The sequence below is a fragment of the Sorex araneus genome, chromosome 2 (assembly GCF_027595985.1).
Source record: "Sorex araneus isolate mSorAra2 chromosome 2, mSorAra2.pri, whole genome shotgun sequence".
Classification (NCBI taxonomy): Eukaryota; Metazoa; Chordata; class Mammalia; order Eulipotyphla; family Soricidae; genus Sorex; species Sorex araneus.
Window position 1 is genome coordinate 374,646,376 of NC_073303.1, and position 27,232 is coordinate 374,673,607.

Genomic DNA, 27,232 nt, shown 5'->3' on the forward strand with positions numbered 1-27,232 from the left:
GGTCCGTACTAGCTGACGGGGTCGCTGGGTGTCCGAGTCGCTGCGGTGCTCAACCTCGGCTCACAGTGCTCTGCTCCTGACCCCGCACAGCTCAGACTTGGTCATCTTGATGCTGAAGACCTGAAGCAGCAGAGTGTCCAGCATGTGGGGGCCCTGGAGCTGGAATTTGCAGCTCACAGGGCAAGGTGGTCATTTGCTACCCCTCCTTCTTTTCTTTTTTTCATTTTATTTTATTTTATTTTATTTTGTTTTATTTTTATTTTGCTACCCAGATTATCTCACCCCCAGGGCAGAGCCTGGAAAGCTACCTGTGGCGTATTCTATATGCCAAAAACAGTAACAAGTCTCACAAGGGAAACATTACTGGTGCCCACTCCAGCAAATCGATGAGCAACAGGATGACAGTGCTACAGTGACAGTGATACAGAGTTCTAAGGTATATTTTTCCAACACCAATCACTTCACCAGCACCCTCCTTCTTGGTTGTAGTGAGAAGCATGCCACAGCCCTTGGAGCCATGCCCTACTGTCTCAGACTCTGATTTGCATTTCTCTGATATCAGTGATGATGAGAGTTTATTCGTGTGGCTACAAGCGATCTGTGTATCTTCTTTTGTTGAGTATCTGTTAGCACTCTCCCCATCGGGGTCCGGGTGGGCCACACCCAGCTGTGATCACAGATCATTCTCAGATCTGTGCATCTCGGATCACTCCTGTTGGTGCTCGATGGACCATACATAGTGCAGGGATCGGACATGTGCAAGACAAGTTTCCTACTCCCCAGTTCTCTCTTTGGCTCTCGTTTAATTTTTGTGTTACTTTTAGGTCTTAGCTATCAGTCCTTTATTGGATATATGGTATGTGTAGGATAACATAGGCTCAGGTAGTTTAGGTTTATTGGGTTACTCCCATTACAGTGCTCCACATTCCTCTTTGTTTATTTGTAGCTTTTTTTTTTAGTGTTCTGCTGACTTGTAAATAATGTTTTTCTCTTCTCCTTGAGTCCTTTGCATAGTTTATTCAGAGCCATGTCCTCTTTGTACGGACACAGGAAGACTTAGCAAATGTTATGCTTTTGTAACCTGGGAGTCATTTGACTCTACGTGATATTTTCCTCCTGGGCATCTGTTCTCTCAACTTAAGCCTCAGCTGCCCTTACTTCCTAGCACCCCCAAAAGCTGGGTCCCGACGAGGAACGAGATAGACCCAGGGCAAGCGGTGAGTTGTGTGCTACCCTGGCATCGAGATGGGCCTGGCCAAAGTGCCTAATGCTTAACTATAAGTTAAGAGCTTGATCATGGACAAATGTTGTCATGATCCAAACAGTGATGACTAGATTTGGACCCTGCTAGGGTGAGGAGTGATTAATCTGGCCTGAGTGCTGTAGTCTGAGCCTGTGGCAAGATGTTGTCAGGAGAGCTGCCTTGCAAACCTCAATATATCTCTTGCTATGTCCATGCAAAAATAACTAGTATTAAGATGTTAATGAGTGTTTGGAATGGGAAGAGGAGAAAAAACCCTTAAAAGAGGTATTTTGCCTACAAGCAGTCAGGAAGGGCTTTGGAATGCCCCTAGATTGTGTTCCCTTTAAACCTGACAGCCCTCAGGAAGGGCTTTATTATGTTGATTTTGCTACCTGGCAGTGTGTAACCTAGGGGCAAGGGTGAGAGAGGAAAAAGGGAGGAGAGATGGAGAGAGGCTGCAGTTGATCCAGAGAGAGGCCAGAGCTGCGGGAGATGAGAAAGATGGAAGATTGAATAAACGGTAACTAATCAGCAACCAGCTTGGTCCTTGTTCTTCCTTCGCCTGTCCTTGGCCAACAGCCATACACAGCGGTTCCAGAGCACCGAACTCGGGCAGTGAGACAGAGCCGCCCGGAGAGCCCGCGAGTGCGCACGCCCTCGGCGTTCTTTAGTTTTTTACAGTATGTGATATTTTCTTCCTTTGAGTAGGAATACATGTACCTTAATATAAAAAACAAATAATAAAAAAGAAATTGTAATTCTTCTCTCTTACTGCCATTCATGTGGTTTTCTTCCTTCCTTCCTTCCTTCCTTCCTTCCTTCCTTCCTTTCTTTCTTTCTTTCTTTCTTTCTTTCTTTCTTTCTTTCTTTCTTTCTTTCTTTCTTTCTTTCTTTCTTTCTTTCTTTCTTTCTTTCTTCCTTCCTTCCTTCCTTCCTTCCTTCCTTCCTTCCTTCCTTCCTTCCTTCCTTCCTTCCTTTCTTTCTTTCTTTCTTTCTTTCTTTCTTTCTTTCTTTCTTTCTTTCTTTCTTATTTTTTTGGCTTTTTGGGTCACACCTGGCAATACATAGGTGTTACTCCTGGCTCTGCACTCAGGAATTACTCCTGGCAGTGCTCAGGGGACCATATGGGATGCTGGGAATCGAACCTGGGTCGGCCGCATGCAAGACAAATGGCCTACCCGCTGTGCTATCACTCCAGCCCTCATGTGGTTTTCATGTAACTGTGACAGAAATTATTTCAGGGCAACCTGTGCTTCCATTATAAGTTACTGATAATTCTCTCATCTCTTTTTCTGGAATTTTAGTTCAATTTCTTTAAATTTTTTGTGGGCACAGTTATACTCTAGTCTACACTATTTAATCCCTACTAAATTATACAAAATGATAATTACATAGTGATGTAAATCCCACAGTCAGCGATACCTGTCCATCTTTACCAGGACCAAACTTTTTCAGTGTCATTTCCAATATAATATTCTCTCTAGATTTTAGTTAACTGGAAGTGTATTAAGATGGTTTGGTTTTATATCTCTTTTTTGTTATAGTTTTAGTAACGTGATGCAGTGGTGTTACCACGCATTATTTTGGAGAGCAAAGTCACTGCACTAGACCACCAAGAAGTGCCCAGATTTTCTACCAAGGCTCTTCTTATTCTACTTCTAGCCTCAGTCTTCCTTCCCTCCTTCTCTGCTGCCTTACACTGATCGTTAAATAATTTTGTAATCCAGAAACAAAAATTGGTCACCATGTGGATACTGTTTATTCCCTTGTTTTGTTTTTCTGTGCATGGCAAGTGGGAGAGATCATCTTGCATTTGATTTTCATCTTATGACTTGTATGGTTTAAAAGATACAGCCAAGTTGCAGTCTACTGCAAGACTTCATATTTGTCATAGCTGCAGAATATTCCATTGTGTATACTACAACTTTTCTGTGGATAAAGAAATTTGGTTGGATATCTGGGTTGCTTTCATAGCCTGGCTCTTGTATTAAGCATCGCAATGAACATAGGCGCACTCATATATTTTTAATTTATTGTTTTTGTGTTTGGGGAGTAGATGCCAAAAAGTGGAATCATTCTGGTCTTATAGAAGCTCCATTAAGTAAGATGCTTCTTAGATGAACGTGTGATTCAGCAGAGACCTACATTTTCACCACAGATAGTATTAATCTAACTTTTGGCTAAAGGTCTCAATGAACATTTTGGCTTATTTATTCATCATTATTTAGATTATGTTGCATAAAAACTGAGTTGTCGTGGTTCTATTCACTGAGGCATTCAAATAACTGTAAATATTTGAAACTGCAGATGAGTTCAAAGCTTCCATGTGGATAGGTAATTAGCATCAATTTTATATTTATTATAAGAAAATATGTGAAGCTGCTAAACTCTTGATTTATATAAAATATCTATGTGCTCAAATTTACTCACTAATGAGAAATTTCAAGAATATTCAGAAACACAATTCTTTTTCCTCTGGAAAGAGATTGATACCAGTACTGCTTCAGGGTAGTTCAATTATGTTATCTTCTCCAAGAAATTCTCAGTTGTATGAACCTAAATTTGTACTTGGCAGATAAAACACCATAAAAGCTGCAACTTGATCAGCCTGCCAGAAAGTAGAATTTTTATTTTTCCAAGACTCATTACGAGTGATACATTGATACTTTATAAAGTGGATATGGGTTTTGGACTCTTCTTTATTCCTATATTCACATAAGAGAGAAATAAAATGGATCATTTTCTACCTATGAACCATAGGGTGTTTTTAATGCAGTATTTTTGGGAACTTCCTAGCACATTTAAAACATTGCTGTTAGCTGGGACTGAGCATAAATATGCCATGTGGATAGATTGCTTAAAATAAATTAATATAATTTTTATCACTGGACATGATAAATATGTTTCAAATTTTAATAAAATTGTTTTATTAAAAATCTGGACAAAAGACAGAATCACATTGACTCAAAACAGTGATAAATGATTGCAACAAGGTGAAGAAAAGATAAAAGTTTTAAAAGATAATTGAAGTTTTAGCTGCAAAATAAGGTAGGACATAGCTTATTGTATGAATTGCATGCCAGTTATTTAAAATAATATCCAGACACTCACAAAACTCAACATACAAAAGCAGCCCTGTAAAACTTGGGGAGAGTAGATGGAGTAGATGGACCAAAGAACTCGTGTGCATATGAAAAGTGTTCATCATCAATGATTCTCAAGGATGTGCAAATGCAAATAACAATAGATCTCACTCACATCCATGAGAACGCCATGTGTCTAAAGGGCCAGAAACATCGGGTGTTGGAAGGCATGCAGTAAAACAAGGAACCTCCATTTTCTGCTGGTGGGAATGTACAGTGGTCAGCCCCGGAAAAACAGTGTACAGATTTCCCAATTAAAAATAGAGCTTCCTTATGGCCAATACATATATCCTGGGCTTCTCTCCCACGAACATGTAAAAATTAACTCAAACAATATATATGGGGCCAGAGAGATGGTACAATGAGTAGGGCAGTTGCCTTGATCTTGCTGACCTAGGTTCAATGCTGGCACCACAAAATGTCCTTCCACCTCCCCCAGAAGTAATCCATGAGCACAGAGCAAGGAAAACTCCCTCAGCACAGCCAGAGGTGGTTCAAACTCCAAAACAGAAACAAAGGAAAAAAAAAAAACAACCTATGCTCATTGCAGCATTAAGTACAATAGCCAAGATCTAGAAACAACTTAAATGTCCAGGGACATATAAGTCTATAAAATTGTTTGCAATGATGCACACACACACACACACACACACACACACACACACACACACACACACGCACTGGAATACTATGCAGCTAAAATAAAGAATGAAATCTTGTCCTTTGCTACAACTTGTATGGAACTAGATAGTGTCATGTTAGACAACGTTAAATCAGGAGGACAGATGACTTCACTTGTGTGATATATAAATAACAAAAGAAGAGAATATTATTCACTGAAAATATGCTTATATTCTGGACATAGAACAGAGGGTACCAAGGAGCAGGGCCTGAGGCCTAGGATGGGTTAGGGGAAAAAAACGATTAAAGAGTGGTTATATAGGTTATATATGTTAAGGACTATAAGGTTAGTGATGGAGTATTTTTGACACTTTGGTACTGGTGATTTTGAAGTATTATATGCCAAAATTGTAAATATTAACTCATGTAAAGCATGTCATCTAAATCATAATAAAATTCAATTTAAAAGAACAAACTAAAGTTAATTTCTCTTTGATCAGATAATGCAGTTTCAAATGTAATAATGACTCCTGGCAAACATAGATGTACACACATTTAAAAATAATTACATTTCTGATTACTTCGTACTCATGGTTTAGAAAAAATGTCTTAAGTTATAAATAACTGGCAACTTATAAAATTTATTTTATATTACCTCATCTAAAATGCATATATTTGATATGACTTCTCTGTGAAAGAATTTCCTACTCCATATGACTCAAAAATCACACATCCATATCAGCAAACATAATCCACAACTGTCTATGTGATTTGCTACAGTATGTAGATTTTTAAAATATAATATTTATCTTTATGCAAACCTTGAGCTCTATTGAAGTGATGCCATTTGGCCATCCAGTGTAAATGATATATTTACCTCACTGTTAAAGCTACAGTTTTCAATTTATGATACAGTGTTCTTGCATAAAGCATTTCTAAAATTACATTTTTCTGCTCTAGATCCAAATGCACAACTTGTTATACTGTTCCTGTGTACTTGTTTGACAGGCAACATTTTAAGGTATATAGTACAATATTTTATTTCCCTGAATATTAAAAACTGATCCTACATGATCTCCTTTTAGCGGAGTGCATGGCGTCACCTCTGTGGGTAATGACTTCCCATTAACATCATATCCTGAATTGGTAGTAACTTATTTTCTCCTTACTAATGGCTTTTGTTATTGCTGTATATGCATGAGATGGCCTCCACCTCTTAGAAAACAAAGCCAAGAAGGATTTCACTTAGAATGCGTTCCTGAGAGGTTAATGAAAACAATAAGTACCAACAATAATCCCCCAATCCCTTTAGGCGGCTCTTCCTCTGCTGTCTTAGTATATCATCTGCCAGAAATGCTTTTATCTGGGCTTTGTCTCACTCTCCAGACCGTACTCAGGGCATCACCCCGCGAGACTCAGGTCAAGTAGAGAACCATGCATTGAATCCCAACGTAGTTTCTTCCCAAGACAGTTAAGATCTGTGATGATTCGTTTGACTTATTGCTAAGAGCAAGGCACTGGGGTTGCCTCAGACATGTCCCCTCTGTCACTCTGTCACCCAGGAGTCTTGGAGTAGATTTCCACTCAGAGGAAGACTTTTCAGAGGTGGCAGAGGGTTAAGAGGTATCATCAGTTGCTACCTAAGGAGAAGGAGAGATGGGGGGTTTGAAGGAGGGAGGTTGTTCAGGTCCCAGATTTTGCCAAGAAGAACACCAAGGCCAGATGGATTCAGGGAATCAGCGGGCAGAGGGGTGGGGGGACAGGGCAGGGATAGTCCGGGATGCTAGAGAGGAAGCTTCAGGTGCTGTTGGCTGCAAGAAGACGGGATTATCTCAAAGAACGATGCCAGGATCCAGCAACCCACTGTAGTATTTGCTAATGGGAAATATTGGAATGCAGAAATACAGATGGAAGTCGGCCAAGTGTATTTCTGAAAGAAGCTAACAAATGATCTCACTACCATAAAAATAGACCATATTTTGAAGCTGTTGATTTTTTTATATGGGGAGGCCGCCACGCTAGGTTCAGACTCTCGTCATTCCCACGCTGGTATGGCCCCTTTGGGCTGTGTGGTTTGGGTCGACTCCCTTAGCTCCCGAGCCCCTCGTGCCTTGCCTCCATACAGGATGATAATAGCAGTGAAGGCTTCTTTTATTTTTAACCCAAAAATGTAGATATGTTTGGCAATCTTGAAAAATTTAGCATCAAAATTTTTGAAAAAGCTACCAATGAATTTTGACATAAATTAAAATGGTGGTTAGAACACCATGAATAATTCATATTTGAAATTCCTTTGATAGTTTGATTTTTTTCCTCAATGACTGATTTTTAATTTTGAAAAATTCTTCTTAATTAAATTATTGCTTGCTCTACAATTTTATTAACTACTGTTATTAAATTAGTCCATGTAAAGATAAAATGATAAAATGTTAAGTTATCAACTATGAACTCTTTTAATATATAGAATAAATCAATTAACTCAAACCTAAACTCATTAAGTATGTCTAACCACATATTTGTGATTTTCATGTATCTACAAGGGTCTTGGATATTTTACTGTAAATAATATGATTAAGAATTTTGGATTATATCCATATTATATAAAATTCAGAGAACTTTTGTGCACTTGATTTATCTGATGCTCCCCGTATTTTATTTTATTTTTATCTTTTTATTTTTATTTTTTGCTTTTTGGGTCACACCTGGCGATGCTCAGGGGTTACTCCTGGATCTGCACTCAGGAATTTCCTCTGGCAGTGTTTAGGGGACCATATGGGATGCTAGGAAACGTGCAAAGCAAACGCCTTAGGGTTAGGGTTTTGCTCTAGCCCCAGCTCCCCGTATTTTATTTTTTTTATTTTAAGAATTTTATTTTATTGAATCACCATGTGGAAAATTACAATGTTGATGCTATTGCTCCAGCCCCAGTTACCCGTATTTTATTTTATTTTATTTTTTTATTTTAAGAATTTTATTTTATTGAATCACCATGTGAAAAATTACAATGCTTTCAGGCTTAAGTCTCAGTTATACAATGCTGAAACAACCATCCGTTCACCAGTGCCCATATCCCACCACCAAAAAAAACCCCAAAAAACAAAAAACAAACAAAAAGAAAACACTCCCATCCCGCCCCCCGCACCCGCTCCCCCCGCCATGTAACTGATAAATTTCACTTTACTTTCTATCTACTTTGGTCACATTCAATATTTCAACACAAACCTCACTATTATTGTTAGCAGTACCCCACTAGTCAGACCTGTTGTGAAGAGAAATGAGGTTGCGCGGCCACAGTAGCGGCCATGCCGTTTTGGATTTCTGTACTTTAGCAACTAAGTCCAGGGAGATTTCTTCCAGATATTGGATCATTGCAAGCTTGTAAACCCCATCTGTGGTCATCATAATATGGTGGTCACCACGCCCTTCGCCCCCGGCAAGGAAGAGGCGAGAGAGAGAGAGAGAGAGAGAGAGAGAGAGAGAGAGAGAGAGAGAGAGAGAGAGAGAGAGAGAGAGAGAGACAGAGACAGAGACAGAGACAGAGACAGAGACAGAGACAGAGACAGAGACACAGAGACACAGAGACAGAGACAGACAGAGACAGAGACAGAGAGACAGAGAGACAGAGAGAGAGAGAGAGAGAGAGAGAGAGAAATACCTATCCCCTCCTGGGCGGCCCTCGGGCCACAGCTTAGTTCTCAGTCTGGAGCCTTTCTGCGAGGGAGCTCCCCGTATTTTAAATGCACACTCTTTATAAAAGAGAAAAAGATGGTTAAAAATGGCCCAAGAGTAAAAGCTAACCTATTAGTGTTTTGTCTGAGATGGTGCTGTCACCTGTAGGAAACAGCCATTTAGCCTGGGGCAGCTAAATGACGGGCTTTTCTCCATTTGTCGTAAGAACTCTGTGAAGTACATGATATTTTATGTCTCCTTTTGTTGAGAAGTATATGAGTTACAGGCAGGTATATAAATATGTCCAAGATAATCTAATAGAGAGTGGCAGAGTCAGAATTTTAGCCAGTACCCTTGAGTCCAATGTCTTATGCATTAAAATCACTGTCAATACATAATATACTGAATAATATTATAAATGAATGACCAATATTTCACATGTCTGTTTATAAACTACATATAAATGGTAATCATGAAAGCATGATTATATGAACATTTTAGCATTTTATTGAGGTGACATTGATATAAAATATAACATAATATAAACAATATTTATTTTATTATAAACTATAAAATAATATATGCAGTACATATTTAATATATAACATATTTAATATATCATGTGTGTGTTTTATAGAATATATTTAATATTATTTAATATAATATCTAAGTAAAATATAAATACAATATAAATAAATTTAATGTAGAAAATGTGATGGCTTTTGATGTTGGCAGGAAACTATCACCATATTGAAGATGATAAACATATCCACTAAATCTGAGGATTTCCTTCTACCATATAAAAAAGATCCAAAATGCAGTATAAGAAACTGAAAAGTCTTATCATGCTTTGTTATACATCAAAGCTTTTGGGCCTCAACCACTGACTTTCATCATAATGAAACCTTCTAAAACATAAAGCACACATTTGTAAAGGGAAAATTATTGCTTTAATCAATACACAGAAAAATTAAGTTTCCTCCTTTGCACGTGACAGACAAATTCTTTAGGCAAGGAAATACTAAAAAATTCAAGGACTGAACAATTAAACTCAATTAAATTTTGCTTAAATCAGAAGTGAATAGTTAATTGGTAGGCAAAGCCTAGTGTATAAGAATCCTTCAAAATACCAGTGAAAAAATAATTAATGAGATATTTTAAAGACACTATAATTTTATGATACTGATTTACTTTGAAAAAGGCATGGATAAATTTAAGGTATTGACATTTTTTATTTTTGTCATCATTTTGGAATTCCTATCAAAGAAATTAAGTCAGTATGTATATGTAATATATACATATATGCATATATATACATATATATTTTTGCATATATATTTGGGGCAGAATCTCTGTCTTCACTTGGGCCCCCTAGAAGGGGGGTGGGTTGAGTTTCCCTTCCCGCCTCAAGCAGAGCCCGGGTAGCCGAAAACCTCCAGAATCCAGCTACAGTCATGCTCAAGGCCACTTTCTACATGCTCAGATGAACCTCACCCATAAAGGAACTGACAGAGGAACCCAGGTATGCGGGACCCGTGGCTGAGATCTCCAAGCCTGCTCAGATCGGGACTGGGCTTCCTCCACCCAGATCCCAAATTTTCCAGTAGATTGGCAGTCACACCCACAAACTGCCCCCGGCACCATGTAATCTCACTAATGGCCAAGATCCAGATACTATAAAACAAAAGCTCCCGGAAGAGAGCAATGCAGAATCTCGCACAGCAGAGTCTGGCAAGCTACCCATGGTGTATTCAATATGCCAAAAACAGTAACAATAATGGGGCCTCATTCCCCTGACCCTGAACGGGACAGGGATGAATGGAGGCATTATTGGCGCCCGCTCGAGCAAATCAGTGAACAACGGGACGACAGTGATATAGTGATATATTTGGTTTGGTTCTAATTAAGAGCATCTTTAATTGTTTTAACTTTGATATTAGTCTTGACTTACTAATGGTTCAAGAAATGTTGTCAATTATGTTATCATTTTCCTTTAAGTTACAGTAAACAATTATTAAGTTACAGTGAACAATTATTCCTAATGAGCTCCCATACAAATATGACTGCACATGTACCAAATTTGAGGGAATAATTTGGACCACAAATGATATTATTATGATAGGCATTATAATAGTGAATTGGTTTGGTATCTCTATTTAGAACACAGTTACATGTGATGTTTTACTACAACAAAGCAACATACATTTAAAATTATGTCAAGATATTTTTCAATGAATAGAAGCTTAATTTGCAAGTGGTTCATATAGTGAAACCCCTTCAGTTAATTACATTTTTGAAAGGAGAAAGTCTGTCATCTGTAACCACTAAAACCAAATGGGGAAAATGATGTCATAAATATTAAATGTTATTTAAGGTTTATACCAGAATATCTTTTTTTTTTTTTGGTTTTTGGGTCACACCAGGCAATGCACAGGGGTTACTCCTGGCTCTTCACTCAGGAATTACCCCTGGCGGTGCTCAGGGTACCATATGGGATGCTGGGATTAGAACCCGGGTTGGCCGAGTGCAAGGCAAACGCCCTACCTGCTGTGCTATCGCTCCAGCCCCCTATACCAGAATATCTTATTTAAAAATAAAAAGGTTAAGTTTATACAACCACATTTTAAAGAAAAGGCTCCATTTGCAATATAACTGTATAGCACAACTATATTATTATATCAATTAATTTAATGTGTTTATATGAACATATGTTTATATGAAAGGTTTTTGTTTACCAATGAATTGGAATTTTACTCTCCATATGCATTTAATTTCCATATTGCTAGACTCTGTACAGTGTTAACTATATTGTCAAACCTTCCTTCTAAGTGTTTATCATTTCATGAGCAATCTTCTTTAGGGTATCATCTGCATACCCTTAACTCCTCATATTGACTTGATACAATATGTGCTAAAATGTTTGGTTGAGTATGTACATTTTTGAGTGACAATTACTATTCTCATTGCATTGGTTTTATTTGGGGGCCACACTTGACAGTGCTCAGAACTCAGTCCTCATTTTGTGCTCAGGGACTGATCCTGCGAGTGCTTAAGGGAACATATGTGGTACCAGAAATCAAAACTTGGATGACCAAAAGCCTTGCATGTGAACTCTCGCTGTCACTGGACTATCATTCTGGCCCTGAGCTACGTATTCTTTTTATTTCTATCTCTCGCCTCATGGCTGGTTCCACTTGAGTTTTTATGGACCATATACCATACGAGGCCTTATTTATAAGTTATATAGTTTAGGACTTATCTAAGATTGACCATCCTAGGTCGGGTCTCGGTTGGCTGTGCCTTTGAATGCCAGCAACATTCATCTGGAGTGTCAAGGCTTCCCTGAACATAAGTCATCGTCCTCATCGTGCAAGGAAGCACTGAGGGGGCCATCCAAGGCTCCCTGCAGGTGCTCCGGCACAGACCCCAGCTCATGCATCCATCTGTCGCACCATTCTCCGAGTGGAACTCACTGGAATCAGGCCCTTCACAGTGGAGAGAAGCAGACGGGATGATGTCTCCCTCCATTCTGGTTTCCTAGACGGGAGCCATCCTGGTCGACTCTCACCTCCCATCAGCACGCCAAGATCTGCGGTCTCTGGGGACCAGCGAACGGGCAGGAAGTTGGACCCCATGAAAGACTTAGACCATTCTGATTTAGTCCCTAAAATATCTACTATTATCCTTCCTAATTCGGCATGCCATCTGAACAACTCGTGCTTTCACTGGCAGGGAAGAAAGAGATGCTAAAATGATCCGTAACTGTTAACATAACCAGAACTGGATTGTTAAATAAATTTCCTCTGTCACATTCTATCTCTAGTTGCATCTTAATTTTTTTTTTGGCGGGGAAGATGTTTCTTTGTATGAAAACATGCAAAATAAGCAATTTATGAAATTGTATTTTGGGGCTGGGGGCACACCCCTTGCTGAGGGCTTGCTCCTGGCTCTGCACTCAGTAATTACTCCTAGAGGGCTCCGGGAACCGTACGGGATTCTGTGGGTGAGAGGCCAGCACCCTACCCACTGCACTATCACTCTGCCCCCAATTCCTTGGATTTTTGGGGGGAGAAAAGGGGTTCTGACAGGCATCAGTACCTAAGGACTATTCCTGAATCCGTCCTCAGGAGTCACTACCTGTGGTGTTTAGGGGACCATGAGATGCTGGGAATTGACAGAAGCCAACCCACGGAAGGCCAGTTGAAGCCTGGACTGTCTCTAAGACTCAATTACTGTGTTTTACTCTCTTTTGTTTTGGTCACACTCATTGGTGCTTGGTGATTGCTCCTGGACCAGTGCTCAGGGATCACTTCTGGATCGGTGCTCAGGGGACAGTATTGTGATGCCAGGGATGAAACCAGTGGTGGTGAAATGCAAGGCCAGTGCCTTGCCTGCTGGGTCATCTTTCTGCTCCCCTCCCACAGTATGTTTTGAAGCTAATTACAAACGCACACACCCCTTTATAGCTGCAGCATATGGGAGAGAAAAGCAACATGGGAAAGTTACACCTTCAGGGCTAGAGAGATAGCACAGCGGGTAGGGTGTTTGCCTTGCACGCGGTGGCGGCAACCCGGGTTCGATCCCCAGCATCTCATATGGTCCCCCAAGCACCGCCAGGAGTAATTCCTGAGTGCATGAGCCAGGAGTAACCCCTGAGCATCGCCAGGTGTGACCCAAAAAGCAAAAAAGAAAAAAAGAAAAAAAGAAAAGCTGCACCGTCTTCACGGGCATCTGCGAACAAGCGGTTCTTGTGCCCACTGACGGTGCTCTTTGTCTCCCCTAGCGCTGACCGGGTCACGATGAACTTGGACTCCATCTACCGCCTGCTGGAGGAGACGCGCGTGTTCCCGACGACGCCACCGCTGCCGCCGCCGTCGGGCCGGGCCCCGGGAGGGGGCGCCGCCGCCGCCGCGTGCTCGGGGGACACCTGCCCCTCGGCGCCCGGCGAGTGGGACGTGCGCGAGGAGCTGCGGCGGCGGGAGCTGGCCGAGACCAAGGCGCGCGCGGCGCAGATGGAGAAGACGATGCGCTGGTGGGCCGACTGCACGGCCAACTGGCGCGAGAAGTGGGCGCAGGTGCGCGCCGAGAGGAACCGCGCCCGCGAGGACGGCCGCCGCCTGCGCCTGCAGCTCGACCAGGCGCTCAAGGAGCTGAGCGCGCTCAGGAAGCGGCTCCCCGGGACCCCCGGCGGCCAGGTGAGCACTGCTGCATGCTCCGTGCGCGGGGCGAAGACCAAACCCGGGGATCCCCAGGGGCCAGGTGAGCACTGATGCTCCGTGCGTGGGGCGAAGATCAAACCCCGGGATCCCCAGGGGCCAGGTGAGCACTGATGCTCCGTGCGTGGGGCGAAGATCAAACCCCGGGATCCCCAGGGGCCAGGTGAGCACTGGTGCTCCGTGCGCGGGGCGAAGACCAAACCCCGGGATCCCCAGGGGCCAGGTGAGCACTGAAGCTCCATGTGAGGGGCCAGGGATCGAACCCCAGGACCCCCGGAAACCATGTGAGCACTGATGCCCCATGTGCGGACCGGGGATCGAATCCCGGGATCCCCGGCGGCCAGATGAGCACTGATCTCTGTGCGTGGGGCCTGGGTTCGAATGTTGGCCGTGTTGCAATGACCCATCAGTATTGTTGGAGGCGCAGAGGCAGACTCAGGCGAGCAGGAATGAGCGGAGCTCGGACGGCGGCGGCTTGCTCCGGCTGTTCGGATCCTGCAGTCTCTGTTTATTGTAAAACGATCCCCAAGGGCATCGTGCATCCTTCCGGTCATGCAATCCAAGGGCATCGCGCACAGGATTCTTATCAAGGTACAGATTTGCTTGTCACAGACTAACATCATGCATGAATGCCATACATTTAATCCTCTGCCTTCCCGTGTAAGCAGGATGTTCTCATACATTCAAGGGGGCAGTGAATCATTATCTAAGCAAAGCACCAAGGGCAAGGCGGCTGCAATCGCCCCTGCTGACCACTCACGTCGTTCCTGGGCTGTGGCCAGCCTGACACAGCCTTGTTAGTGGGGCGATGTGCTGGGAGCTTTCAGACCTGGGTCTTGTGGCCAACAGGGTCAGCAGCGTGCAAGGCAGAATCAACTTCCCGCTCGCGTCTAAGGGCCTGCCCTGTCTGGAGGCTTCTCTCGTGTCCACACGGGCTTTGGTCTGCAGCAGGGCTGAGAAGCGTCCTCTTCCTGCAAGGTGCCAGCCTGCAGCTGCTCTCCCAATATTCTCATTTTATTCCCCCTTCCTGACCATCTCATCAAAGCCCTGCAGCTATGCAGTGCAGCCCGTTTCAGAGGTTTGGGAAACACACAAATCTTGAATCTAATTCAGCCCATCAGAGAACTAACCAATAGTGTTTAGCACCAGTTAAGCCCATGCGTGTTCGTGATAATGTTAAGCCCGGGATTCTGGGTTCCCAAGCAGGGAAATGGACAGAAAGACTAACTTGATGATGCAAAAGCAGAAGGAGTTTTTTTTTTTTTTTCCAGCATACTGGGGTCAACTTTACCCACAGAGTAATCTCTTGAGAGTGACCCTCACTTCGTGCAGCAAGCAGTTTCTATAGGGTTTGATTGCATAAGCAGTGCATGCTGTATTGTTTCAGAAAATAATCTTACTTAGTTACCAAACAAAGGTGTTTTGGCCAGTGTCCAGGGTAACCGTGGTTAGGCAACAATTAAACAGTCATTTCCAGTATCAGTACCAATTTTATGATTACATAGACTTCTCGTTCTTTTAGGGTTAACAAAAAGCTACTTCTGGGGCATTGTGAGACTTGATTCATTGAGCCCCCTTTCCCAGGTAGGTTCAGGTTGGCTAGTTACGCATTGTTTCATTGCTGGGAAACTGAAATTGTTTTAGTTCCCGGAAATGAACCTGAGGCCTGGCTGATTTTGCTGGTTTCTGCTGCCTGGCATGGCTGCAGCGTGGCTTGTTCTGAGTCTCACAATAACACTATTATGCAGCTGTTAAAAAAGATGAAGTCATGAAATTTGCATACAAGTGGATAGACATGGAGAGTATCATGCTAAGTGAAATGAGTCAGAAAGAGAGGGACGATGTAGAATGACTGCACTCAGACATGGAATAGAAAGTAACATAATAGGAAACTAAGACCTAAGGATACGATAGACAAGGGCCAGGAGGATGGCTCCACGGTTTGGAAGCTGACCTCATGTGCTGCGGGAAAAGGCAGCTGGGAGAGAGAAGGGACCACTAAGTAAATGATGGTTAGCGGGCTTGCTCGGGATGGGAGATGCATGCTGAAAGCAGACTATGGACCAAACCTGATGCCTGCTTAGTACCTGTATTATAAGCCATAGCATCCAAGAGGAGAGAGAGAGCAAGAGAGGATGTGTCTGCCATAAAGGGGGAAGGAGGGGGAAAGGTAGGGGTAGCTGGAGGGATACCCGAACATTGGTGATGAAGAATGGGCATGAGTGGAGGGATGGGTGGAGGAACATTGTATGACAGAGAAGTAATCATGCAAGTGTGTAACTATATCTCACGGTGATTCAATAATATGTGTGCCTTAAATAAAAAAGAGTGGGAAAAGCTCTTCCTGAGGCTGTTGCTCTGCCCTCACAGTTCTCTGCAGGCTGATGGGCACCACACACAAGGCTGAATGACTCTCCACACTACCCAGACAATACTGGGTTCGATCAATAAACCACCCCCACTCCCTTCTTTTTTTTTCTTTTTGATAACCAGGTACATACTATTCACAACTCAGGGAACATACTTTGGGGACCTTGAGAAACTCGTGTTATGTCTTTTTGAAGCACCCATTTATATTCTATTGAATTCCATCTCAAAAATCATTAAAAAGTTAGTATCTCATTCCTCTACAACTCTACTATTTTAAGCCTCATGCCTGGAATTTATGATGTATGGAATGAAAAACTCAAAAACATTTTACAGCACAATTTCTTTCTATTTAGCCTTCCAGGTTGATTTATTATTTATTTGAAAACTTGACCATGTAAGCTATTTGAGTCTTTGTGTACATCTTTGGGAAGATGTTCTACAGCCTCAACATCGATTTGCGTTGTTACATGTACTTAGAGTAGAGGCGAGGATGGAGAGAACCTAACTCATATAATGTTTTCTCAATCCACAAACGTGGCATGTGTGTGGTTCTGGCCATGAAAACCAGAGCCTCACTTATCTATCTACATATCCTATATTCAGGTATATCTCTGGGCGAACAAATATTTTTTATTACAAGTCAAAGGCAAAGTATTTGTGAATGTGAAGATCATTTTCTTTAATAACAAATTCTCGATACTTAGCACTTTACTAGGGATATTTTTGTATTATCGGTGTCAGAAGATCATTCATATTAGGTATCTACTAAAATGATTTACTTAGGGAACAGTTAAATTCCTTTTATGGTAGGGAAATTTGATGATGAAGAGAGTTCAATCAGCTGTTTTTATTCAGATCAGTGTTTGTGTCCACAATGAAACCAATGAAAGGATACTTTTAAATTAATGACTTGTCCGAATATTTCCCATAAAGAGACACACACTCTACTTTATTGTTTTTCAAAATAACGATGCAAACAATGCGGGAGCAGCCTCAGCGGGTCTCTGTTCATTCGTAAGTCCCAGGTTCTTTAATATTTCAATGATGAAATTAAGGAGTAATAAAGTTGCTCAGACTCAGAGTTGAAAATAGAAAAGTTTACTGGAAAGTAGAAGGGAAAGGAAAAGAATCCCCTAAGCGGGGAGGCACTTGGTTTCGGACTGTGCCTTGTGCAGGTCTTTTTAGAGGCTTTTAGCATTTCTCATGCAAGTGTTTACAGAGGCTGGAGAGAGGTGACAGGGCTCTCCCTGGTCTAAATCTCCGCAGGCACTGCCCATTATCTTACTCTCCCATCCGCCTGGGCTCCAGGGCGGTTTTACAGTCCTGGGAAACTGCAGGAAGGCTGAGCCAGGGCCTGGGGGAGGGAATGTGCGTGAGGGTGATGGGGGGATGATGGGGAAGCTGGCAAGAGGAAACTGGCTTCCTCGCTCACTGCCCGGGGGACCCCAGGCGTCTGCTTTCAGCAAGCCACAGAGTCACAATCCTCTTTTTATTGTGAGGATGAAGAGATGAGTCATACTTAGTCGGCTGGTATCCCAAGTCTGCCTGTCTTTTATAGAAGGGTCACACCTCAACACCCATGGGGCTTGGCGTGTGACACGCACTGCTGTGACCCGGGTCCTTTCTCCAATTCCAACACGGCATTTTAAAAGTAAGTTCTGAAAAGATGGACAGAAGGAGGTAGTTCAACGGGGAACGCTCAGGCTTGCACGGGGGGCCCGGGGTTCAATACTCAGCACCCCACCACCACCCAAGCGCCTCCAGGTGCCCTCTTGACCACAGCTCAGGTAGTCTCTGAGCTCTACTTCACATGGATCCAACAGCAAAACAAAATTTCTGGAAGCATCACTAAACTTCTCTTGAACTTTACTGTAAATTGAGATTTTATTTTCACCTGATTTTAGCCTGAAATATTTTAGTCAGGACAAGTGTTGTTGAGCATATTTGAAAGTGTCTAAGGGAATGAATGCTAGTTATTGTTTGCCTTGCACGTGGCCAACCCGGGTTCGATTCCTCTGCCTCTCTCGAAGAGTCTGGCAAGCTACCGAGAGTATCCCGCCCGCATGGCAGAGGCTGACAAGCTATCCATGGTGTATTCATATGCCAAAAATAGTAACAAGTCTCACAGTAGAGACGTTAGTGGTGCCAGGTCGAGCAAATGGATGAACAATGGGATGACAGTGCTGCAATGCTACATAGTCATATGTTGTTTCACATTTCACAATGCACATGACTATCAATATATTATACAAAAACCCCACGCAGAGTTCTATATCCTTTACATGTCAATTAAAAATTGAAAGTTTATAAACAAAATAGAATGAGTTTGGTGATGTCTCAGAATTATAATACTTTTGATGAGTATTCTGTTGTGATAAATGGTGATCATATTTATAATGATGTTCCGTTCAATCTACTTGAGACTTCTCTCAAACTATAATTGCTCAAAAAACCAAATTTCAGAAAATTCAAGACTATAGCAAAATTATTTCTACATTATCTTACAAGAGATTAAAAAAAATCATTTGGCTCCACTTTAAAATTCTCAAGTGCCTGCAGCAAAAGCAATGTCAAAGATAAATCCATAAACTAATTAGATGACTTCAGAGATTTACAAGTTTGTATGAGGTTATTTTTAGCTCTGATTAGAAAATGAAAGTCTAAACATAGTTAAAGCAGGCCTTTGAGAAATGTTTTTTATTATGACTAGTCGAAGACAGAAAAAAACATGTAGGAGATTCTGAGTTGAGTGGGTCATATTTCTGAGATTAATAAAGAAATGAAAATATCAAGTGTAAGCTGAATTATCACATTTATGTCTTCCCCAAATGTTTTCTTTATGATTTTTAATACTGGAAAAATTAATCATAGTTTTATGTGTCTCTTTTCCCTTCAGGAGGAAGGCTTGATTATTGACCCATTAAGATTAAAAGAGGAGATGAAACTCAATTTAGATTATCTTGATTTGTTCAAAAATGATGGTTCTGAGAATTCTGCAGTGAAACCTGGGCTAGGGCTGCAGGCAAGCAGTGAGCCTTCGGAGAATGATGTGCTTGACATTTCAGCTTTGCGGATGCCTTTGGATGAGTTTCAGAAAATCTTATGGAAAGAACGCGAGTAAGTGCTCATTTTTCTGATTTTCCAATCTTTGGAAATGGTTAAGTCTCGTAATAGGACTGTTTGGCAGCCTGGGCTATAATTCATTATTATATTTTAAGATAAAAATATGAGCAGGATAACTGTTTTCTGAATTTGTAATAGTAATTTGCAACTTACTACTTCTCTCATTTCTTTATTATTAACTTTTTCTCATTTCTGATAGTCACTTTAGTTACACTCCATTTTTTCACGTGTATAGTTAGATAGTAGCTATTACCTAGATTTTGCAGCATAGATTTCAGTGAGTCAATAAAAATAATGAATACTCTAAGACTGAATTAACTCAGCATTGAATTTTACCCAGCACTTGAGGTTATTGTTAAGCTCTAAGCTTAGTGTGTAACTTTTAGGATTTGACGTTGTCCTGTTTGAGGTGACTCTCAAAGCCATCCACGGTGTTACTTCACTGACATAATGGGAGAGAGCAATTGGACCTTCAATTTTCTAGAAAAAAAAGCCCTGTAAGCTGTTAACAAGAGTGTTCGTGCCTTTACTCACTCTCACACATATGCCACACACATGCATTTGCCTTCTTGCAATAGACAAACAATCCCAGTGAAGTTTTAGTCTAGGGAGCCCCTCCCCTCTTCTCCCCCCCACCCCATGTCAAGTTAGAAATTGCCCAAGGGTGAGGAGGAACGGAAATCAGACCACCTCAGACTGGGAAGGGGTTTTTTAGCAAGACAGGAGTTTCTTTTTCTTTTTCTATACTATTATACTATTATTATTATTATTTGAATTTTTATTATTGAATAAATACATATTGAATAAAAATTGAATATGGAATAAATAAATAAATATTGAGATACAGTTACAAGCTTTCGTCTTTGAGTTTCAGTTTCAGTTTCAGTTTCAGATTCAGTCATGCAATGATCAAACACTCATCCTCCTCCAGTGCACATTCTCCACCACCAATGTCCCCAGTGTCCCCTCCCCCCTTTCCAACCCTCCCCTTGCCTCCATGGCAGACAATTTCCCCCATACTCTCTCTACTTTTGGGCATTATGGCTTGCAATACAGATACTGAGAAGCTATCATGTTTGGTCCTTTATCTACTTTCAGCACACATCTCCCATCCTGAAAGATCCCTCCAACCATTGTTGACTTAGTGATCCCTTCTCTATCCCAGCTGCCAGATTCTCCCCCAGCCCCTGAGGCCGGCTTCCAACCTTGGGGCAATCTTCCTGGCCCTTGCAGACAGGATTTCTGCAAAGCCTTTACTGTTCTGATGCACACGGGGCAGGTGGTCTGAGTAACACAGGACCCTCTCCAAGTTGTGTTCTTGAAACTGCTCTGGTTTGCCTCTGGGAGTGGCAGAGGGGACACGCATTCCAGTAAGGGGGAGGAGGAAGGCACAGATTACCCCGGCTCTTCTCTTGGACCAGTGACGAGTCACTTCCTCCTGCAGCGCCCCGTCAGCAAAAAGCCTCTCCGGGTCCCAGCATGTGTCATACATAAAGCAGAGCTGAGCCAGAGTCCCGCAAGGGGACTGTGACTGCCGACAGCCCCCCAATCTCTCAGCCCCCAGCCCGTCATGGCTTCTCCTGCTGCTTCTGCTGATTCCCACCCAGGCAATGCACAAGCTGTTTTGCTCGGGTGGACGGATGACACAGGTTCTCGGTCTAATCCTCATTCTTCCCCTGGGGTCTCAGCAAGTGGGTGGCTTGAGTGGGGAAGATGAGATCATAATCTTCTTATGTTCCCAGCTAGCTCGAAAATCCTCTTGACGAGAGCACACGGATCAGTCGAGGGAAGTCAGGCTATCATCCACCGTTGGTGCTGATTGCAACCTCCTCTGGCACTGCCCAGCTGGGAGAGGAATTATTCAGTATCCGAAAGCATCACATAGATTGAAAACATTGTATATCTCTGCCTTTCAGGTAAAGACTTCTAGGTTAGAAAATTTAAAGTGGGGCTGGGAAAACTGACCCTCTTCTAAATGCTTTGGCAATATCAGATCTTAAGGAAAGGGGTGAATAATTTTGATACATTTCCTTTTTAACATTTAGAATTAGTTCTCAAAAGGAACCACAGATGGCACCTCTCTCCCTTCAAAAATATTTGTTTTATTTTCTTTCCCTCCTTTAATTTTTAAAACGTTTATCTTCCTTATATCTTCATTGGAAGATAATTATCTTCCAAAACTAGCATACTTCACTGTTGTACTTTACTTGATTAAATGTAGAAATTTTTCCTTAATAAATGGGACTTTTAAATCTGTACAAAAAGGTAGAGAAAACTGAATATGCTTCAATGACTAGCATGGAATAGAAACACACATATATTCATTCCTATTAACTCTAGGCAAATTGGATACAAACCAGTATGCACATACACACACACACACACCACATACACACACACACACATATCTATCTGTCAATCTCTCTGTATACACACATGGACATATCACATTTTTTTTTTCTTTTTGGGTCACACCCAGCGATGCTCAGGGGTTACTCCTGGCTTTGACTCAGGAATTACTCCTGGCGGTGCTTGGGGGACCATATGGGATGCCGGGGATCGAACCCGGGTTGGCTGCGTGCAAGGCGAACGCCCTACCCGCTGTGCTATCACTCCTGTTTTCTATAGTTATTATGCTGAATATAATGAACAATATACCGGGATGTTTTCTAGACTAAGACTTAATTCTAGTTTTATTTCATAATCATCAGCCCAATCCCTTTTGTTATTTTTAGAATAGCCCCTCTAAAAGGTGGGAGTCAATAGGCCCTCCCTGATTTTGATTTTGCATTTGTTCAGGTGATTTGTGATGAGCACCTTTCTGCATGATTTTTTGGTGAATATTTATTCTGATTCTTTTATTCAAAACTACTAGCTCCTGTGTGTAGTAGGTGCTTGAATAATGTATACAGAATGATCTTACAAAATTTTGAATGTTTATAATATCTACTTTTTACATTTTAATCGTTTCAGAAAGGTCATTTTGAGTCTCCCGATGTTCTGTCATCCAAGTCTTAAACTGATTTCTAGATGGTTCTATCCTCTCAAAATCATGCAGCAACCAGTTTATTTTGGAGGGGGGGTGTTGATTTGGGGCCTAGAAGTGGCAATACTGAGGGGTAACTCCTGGCTCTGCACTCAGGAGTTACTCCTGATCGTACATGGGAGACCAGATGGGATACTGGGGTTTGAATCCAGTTTGACTGTGTGCAAGGCATGCCCCCTATTATACTAATTTCCCAGCCCCCAAATTCTGCAACATCCAAATTCTTTTTTTAAATTATTATTATGGAGATGATACCACCAGCACTAGGATACAAATATTTCTGTTTTTTTCTTTATGTTTTTTTGTTTCGGGAGCAACACCCAACAGTGCTCAGGGCTTACTCCTGGCTCTGTGCTCAGTCATCACTCCAGGCAGACTTACTACTGGGTGTGTCTCCAAAGCCCCCCCCAAACAAAATAAACAATAACGGGGTGCTGGTAGAAAGAGCTCTACATTTTATCTTTGTTTTTATCTGGATCATTAGGTTCCCTTTTCATCCTCTCTGACTCTCCCAAAAGTTATTTTCCATCTAAATGGGCTCATTTGAATATATTTGTTCTCAGACAGATAACTGATACCAGGAGACTGTGGAGGCAAATGTACAATGATGAATCTCCCTGTCCTGGTCCCTGGATATTATGTTGCTTTATTGTAGGTCATGAGAGTTGACAACAAAATATGGCATAGATACATATTTATTTATTTTCATCAAAGTAATTTTGGATCATGCTTTATCTTTTAGACCCTGTAAAGTCTTTTACATACTATTTAATATCATTATTTGAGAAGCACTATACATTTTGTTGAGCTAATTTACTTACTCATTTTTTTTCTTAAATAATCTACACATGGAACATGCATTATGTGAGAAACACCATACATTTTACTGAGCTTTACTTACTTATTTTTCTCTTAAATAATCTACATATAGAACATGCATTACAGTTTAGAGTAGTGTTAGCTTTTTTCCATTGTCTTGTAGTTCAGATATTTTCGTACAGGTTGAGTTTCAACTATAAATGTAATTATAGAAATAATTTGGAAGTCAAAATGGAAAACATGGAGAGCTCAGGGATAGATCAGCCCGGTGATGGAGCGAGATTTTTCTACAGGAGACTCTAGAATCCATCCCAGTCACTCACAAGCATATATGTAAAATTAAATGGGTTACACAGGAAATTAAGAATTTTAAGAGTGCCCTTGCTTCCCAAAATAAATATTTCAATGTCCCTGGTATTCACTTGTTTGTAGATTCTATTATCTTTTAAGCCAAACTAGGAGATTGATCAAGCATCTTCTGCTTGCCAAATTGTGTCATTTACATAGTACAACTATATAATTTTCAGTAAGTGGGCATAGTTATTTTATACAGATATTTATTCATAAATATTATATTATATTTTATTTTTCTTTATAAAAATTATTTTTTTTAATTAGTGAATCACCGTGAGGGTACAGTTACAGATTTACACATTTTCGTGCTCGTGTTTCCTTCATACAATGTTTGAGAACCCATCCCTTCACCAGTGCCCATTCTCCACCACCAATGAACCCAGTATCCCTCCCACCCCCCAATCCCATCTCCCCCCACCCCACCCTGCCTTTGTGGCAGGGAATTCACTTTTGTTCTCTCTCTCCAATTGGGTGTTGTGGTTTGCAATAGGGGTATTGAGTGGCCATTGTGTTCAGTCTCTAGTCTACTTTCAGCATGCATCTCCCTTCCCTCACGTGGTCTCCAACCACATTTTACTTGATGTTCCCTTCTCTATCTGAAGGATGCCTTTTCCCCAGAATGTGAGGCCAGCTTCCAAGCCATGGAGCTTGGAAGTAAAATAATTATCTTTATTAATTTTGAGAAAGTGTATCAGTATATTGTATAATATAATTTATGCTTTATAATTAAATTATTTCATGAATCTTTTCCTTTGTGAATTTTAAATTATGTAACAAAAATTATTCCCACATTATTCTCATGTAACTAATAAATTAAAATTAAAGTATAGTTTCATTTTAGTATCTTAATGAAGTTATATACAGTAAAATTGAAAATATATTGTGACTTCAATTAACAAGTCAATCTCAATCTGATTACAATAGTTAAACATGCATTGTCATCTAAAACTTTATTTATTTCTATTTAGTTTGGGGGCCACAATCACTGATGCCTAGGGATTTCTGCTGGTTCCGCCTTCAGGAATTACTTCTAGCAATGCTTGAGGAACCATATGGGATGCCAGGGATCGAACCTGGGACAGTTGGTTGCTTACAGGATAAGCAGCTACTGCCTTATCTCTCTCTCCAGCCCCAATCATCCAAAACTTTACACACACTCTAATGCTAACTACAGAGTATATTTTAATGAACATTGACTTTTATCTATTCTTTCCCTAATAGAATATACTAGTGTTTGGCAACGTGTTCTTTATGAATAGACATACCTATTTTTCTTGCAATTCTAAACAGCCACTCCAAGCCATGAAAGTAATAAATCATAGTATGCAAGTTGTTTGTACTTATCTGGTCAGATTTGCTTGTCTCTCAGAATTTTTACTGGCATTGTTAATCTAGAGTACCAAGTATTTATACTACAGTATAAATTTATATACTACAGTATAAATTATAGTACTGCACTATAGCACTGTCGTCCCATTGTTCATCAATTTGCTCAAGCGGGCACCAGTAATCTCTCCATTGTGAGACTTGTTACTGTTTTTTGCACATCAAATATGCCATGGGTAGCTTGCCAGGCTCTGCCGTGTGGGCGGGATACTCTCAGTAGCTTGCTGGGTTCTCAGAGAGGGACTGAGGGATTGATTGAACCCAGGTCGGCATGTGCAAGGCAAACACCCTACCTGCTGTGCTATTGCTCCAGTCCAGAGTAAATTATACTACAGTTTAAATAAGTTTATACTACAGCATAAAGTACCAAGTATTTATACTACAGTACCAAGTAGTGTTGGTAAGAACAAGGATTTTGTAACTGAATTTCTCTGTAATTTTAATATATCAGTGATGTTAATAAAAAATTCTAATTAAAATGCTAAAATGCGGTTGTGCAACCCGAGTCTTTTGAGCTTAAATGAAGCCCTAACTTGTCCTTTTCCATCGTCTTTTAATTTTATGGCTTGATTCATGCAAATATAATTGTGCAACTGTTTAATGGGTTTCTTATCCATTTACTTAATTAAACTAATACTAGCTATAGCTTACTTCTATGTGGGACTTTTCATGGTTACCACAGGCAGAGGAGTCATACTCCCTCTAAAGATGCAAATGGCAGGCACTGTTGGTTGTACCTGCATCTCGGATTCATTTTGGGTTTGTTTCTTGGGTGATGCTCAGGGCTCACTTTCTGGAAATCCGCCTAGCCGTGGGGCAGAGGACCACATGGAACGCTGGGCGTGCTGGGGGTTGAACCCGGGGCTAGCAGAGTGCAAGGGAAGCGCCTAACCGTCGCCCTGTGGCCCCCGTCCCGCGTCTTTTGTCTTTTGCGCTACTAGACACCCAAAGTCTCCTAGTGAAGTAAACGCTGAAAGAGATCCAGGCGTCTCCCTCCTCAGGCCAAGGCGCATCTTCAATCACAGATGCGCGGGGGCGCAGAACCTTTGGCACCGAGTCCGTGAGCGCGCTGGCGCCGAGCCCGCCTAGACCAGGGCTCTTAGGGAGACACGGTGTTCACGTCCCGTGCCAGGGGCCGGCGCAGAAGCTCTTCAGTAACGGCCAAAAGAGCGAGCGAGCCTCCACCCCAACACGTTTGTTTCTCGCCCTTGGTCACACTGTGCCTCCGGGGTCCCGCGGGTAACCCGGGCGGCTGCTGTTTCCAAGATGCTGCAAGTGAAAAATTGCATCCTGTGGCCCACCACGGATGAACACGCATCTGTTTCCCAGCCCCCTGGGCTTCAGCTCCATGTGTCCAGCCTCAGTCTCGGGTTCTCTTGTACGCGATGGCAGCATTCTCCTTTCCAAAGGAACGTTTTCCCACACCAGTTTTCTTAGTAACAGAACAGAGCAGAAACAAACATGTAAAATTCACTGTCACTGTCATCCCATTGCTCATCAATTTGCTCAAGCAGGCACCAGTAACGTCTCCATTGTGAGACTTGTTACTGATTTTGGCATATTAATGGGTAGCTTGCCAGGTTCTGCCATAAAATTCAGTGGCTTCCAATGACAGTGATTTGATTTACCCAGTGGCTGCAAGGGGTCTCTGTAAGATGGGACCCCAGGATGGCTGGGGTGGCTCCTGCCTCCCACCTGAAGTGTGTGTGTGTGTGTGTGTGTGTGCGCGCGTGCGTGCGTGTGTGTGTGTGTGTGTGCGTGCGTGCGTGCGTGTGTGTGTGTGTGCGTGCGTGCGTGCGTGTGTGTGTGTGCGTGCGTGCGTGCGTGCGTGCGTGTGTGTGTGTGTGTGTGTGTGTGCGTGCGTGCGTGCGTGCATGTGTGTGTGTGTGTGTGTGTGTGTTAACTGGGGAACTCTTCACAAAGTAATGGCCGAGGTATCACAGGGGTCTGGCTGCACATGCACTTTTCACTCTACCGCTGCTCCTCCTAACATGCCCTTGTGTAGCACTGGAGGGAAGGGGAAGACAACTCCATGCACCCAGGCAGCAGAAAGAGAATGTGTGTTCAGACAGCCATCTAGGCTGCGACACAAGGACCTGCCACTGGCAAAGACCAACGTGTGCTAATCACAACCAGAAACCAAACTCATTTTTCCACGACTCGCTCTCACAGACTGGTGGCCATAGAAAACGGGCCAGTGATCAAACTGTCCCAAGTCACCAGAGTGACTCCGTGGCAGAGC

At 41.9% G+C, this 27,232-nt stretch overlaps 1 protein-coding gene across 1 annotated transcript in view; it reads left to right on the forward strand.

Moving 5' to 3' along the window:
- The window catches only part of CCDC102B (coiled-coil domain containing 102B), a 280,013-nt gene that overhangs the window by 36,538 nt on the left and 216,243 nt on the right, over positions 1-27,232 (forward strand). Inside the window, exons 2-3 of the mRNA XM_055129118.1 lie at positions 13,460-13,871; positions 19,159-19,379. Coding sequence (XP_054985093.1) covers positions 13,476-13,871; positions 19,159-19,379 — 617 coding nt within the window. The 5' untranslated portion in view covers positions 13,460-13,475. The remainder of the gene's footprint in view (positions 1-13,459; positions 13,872-19,158; positions 19,380-27,232) is intronic.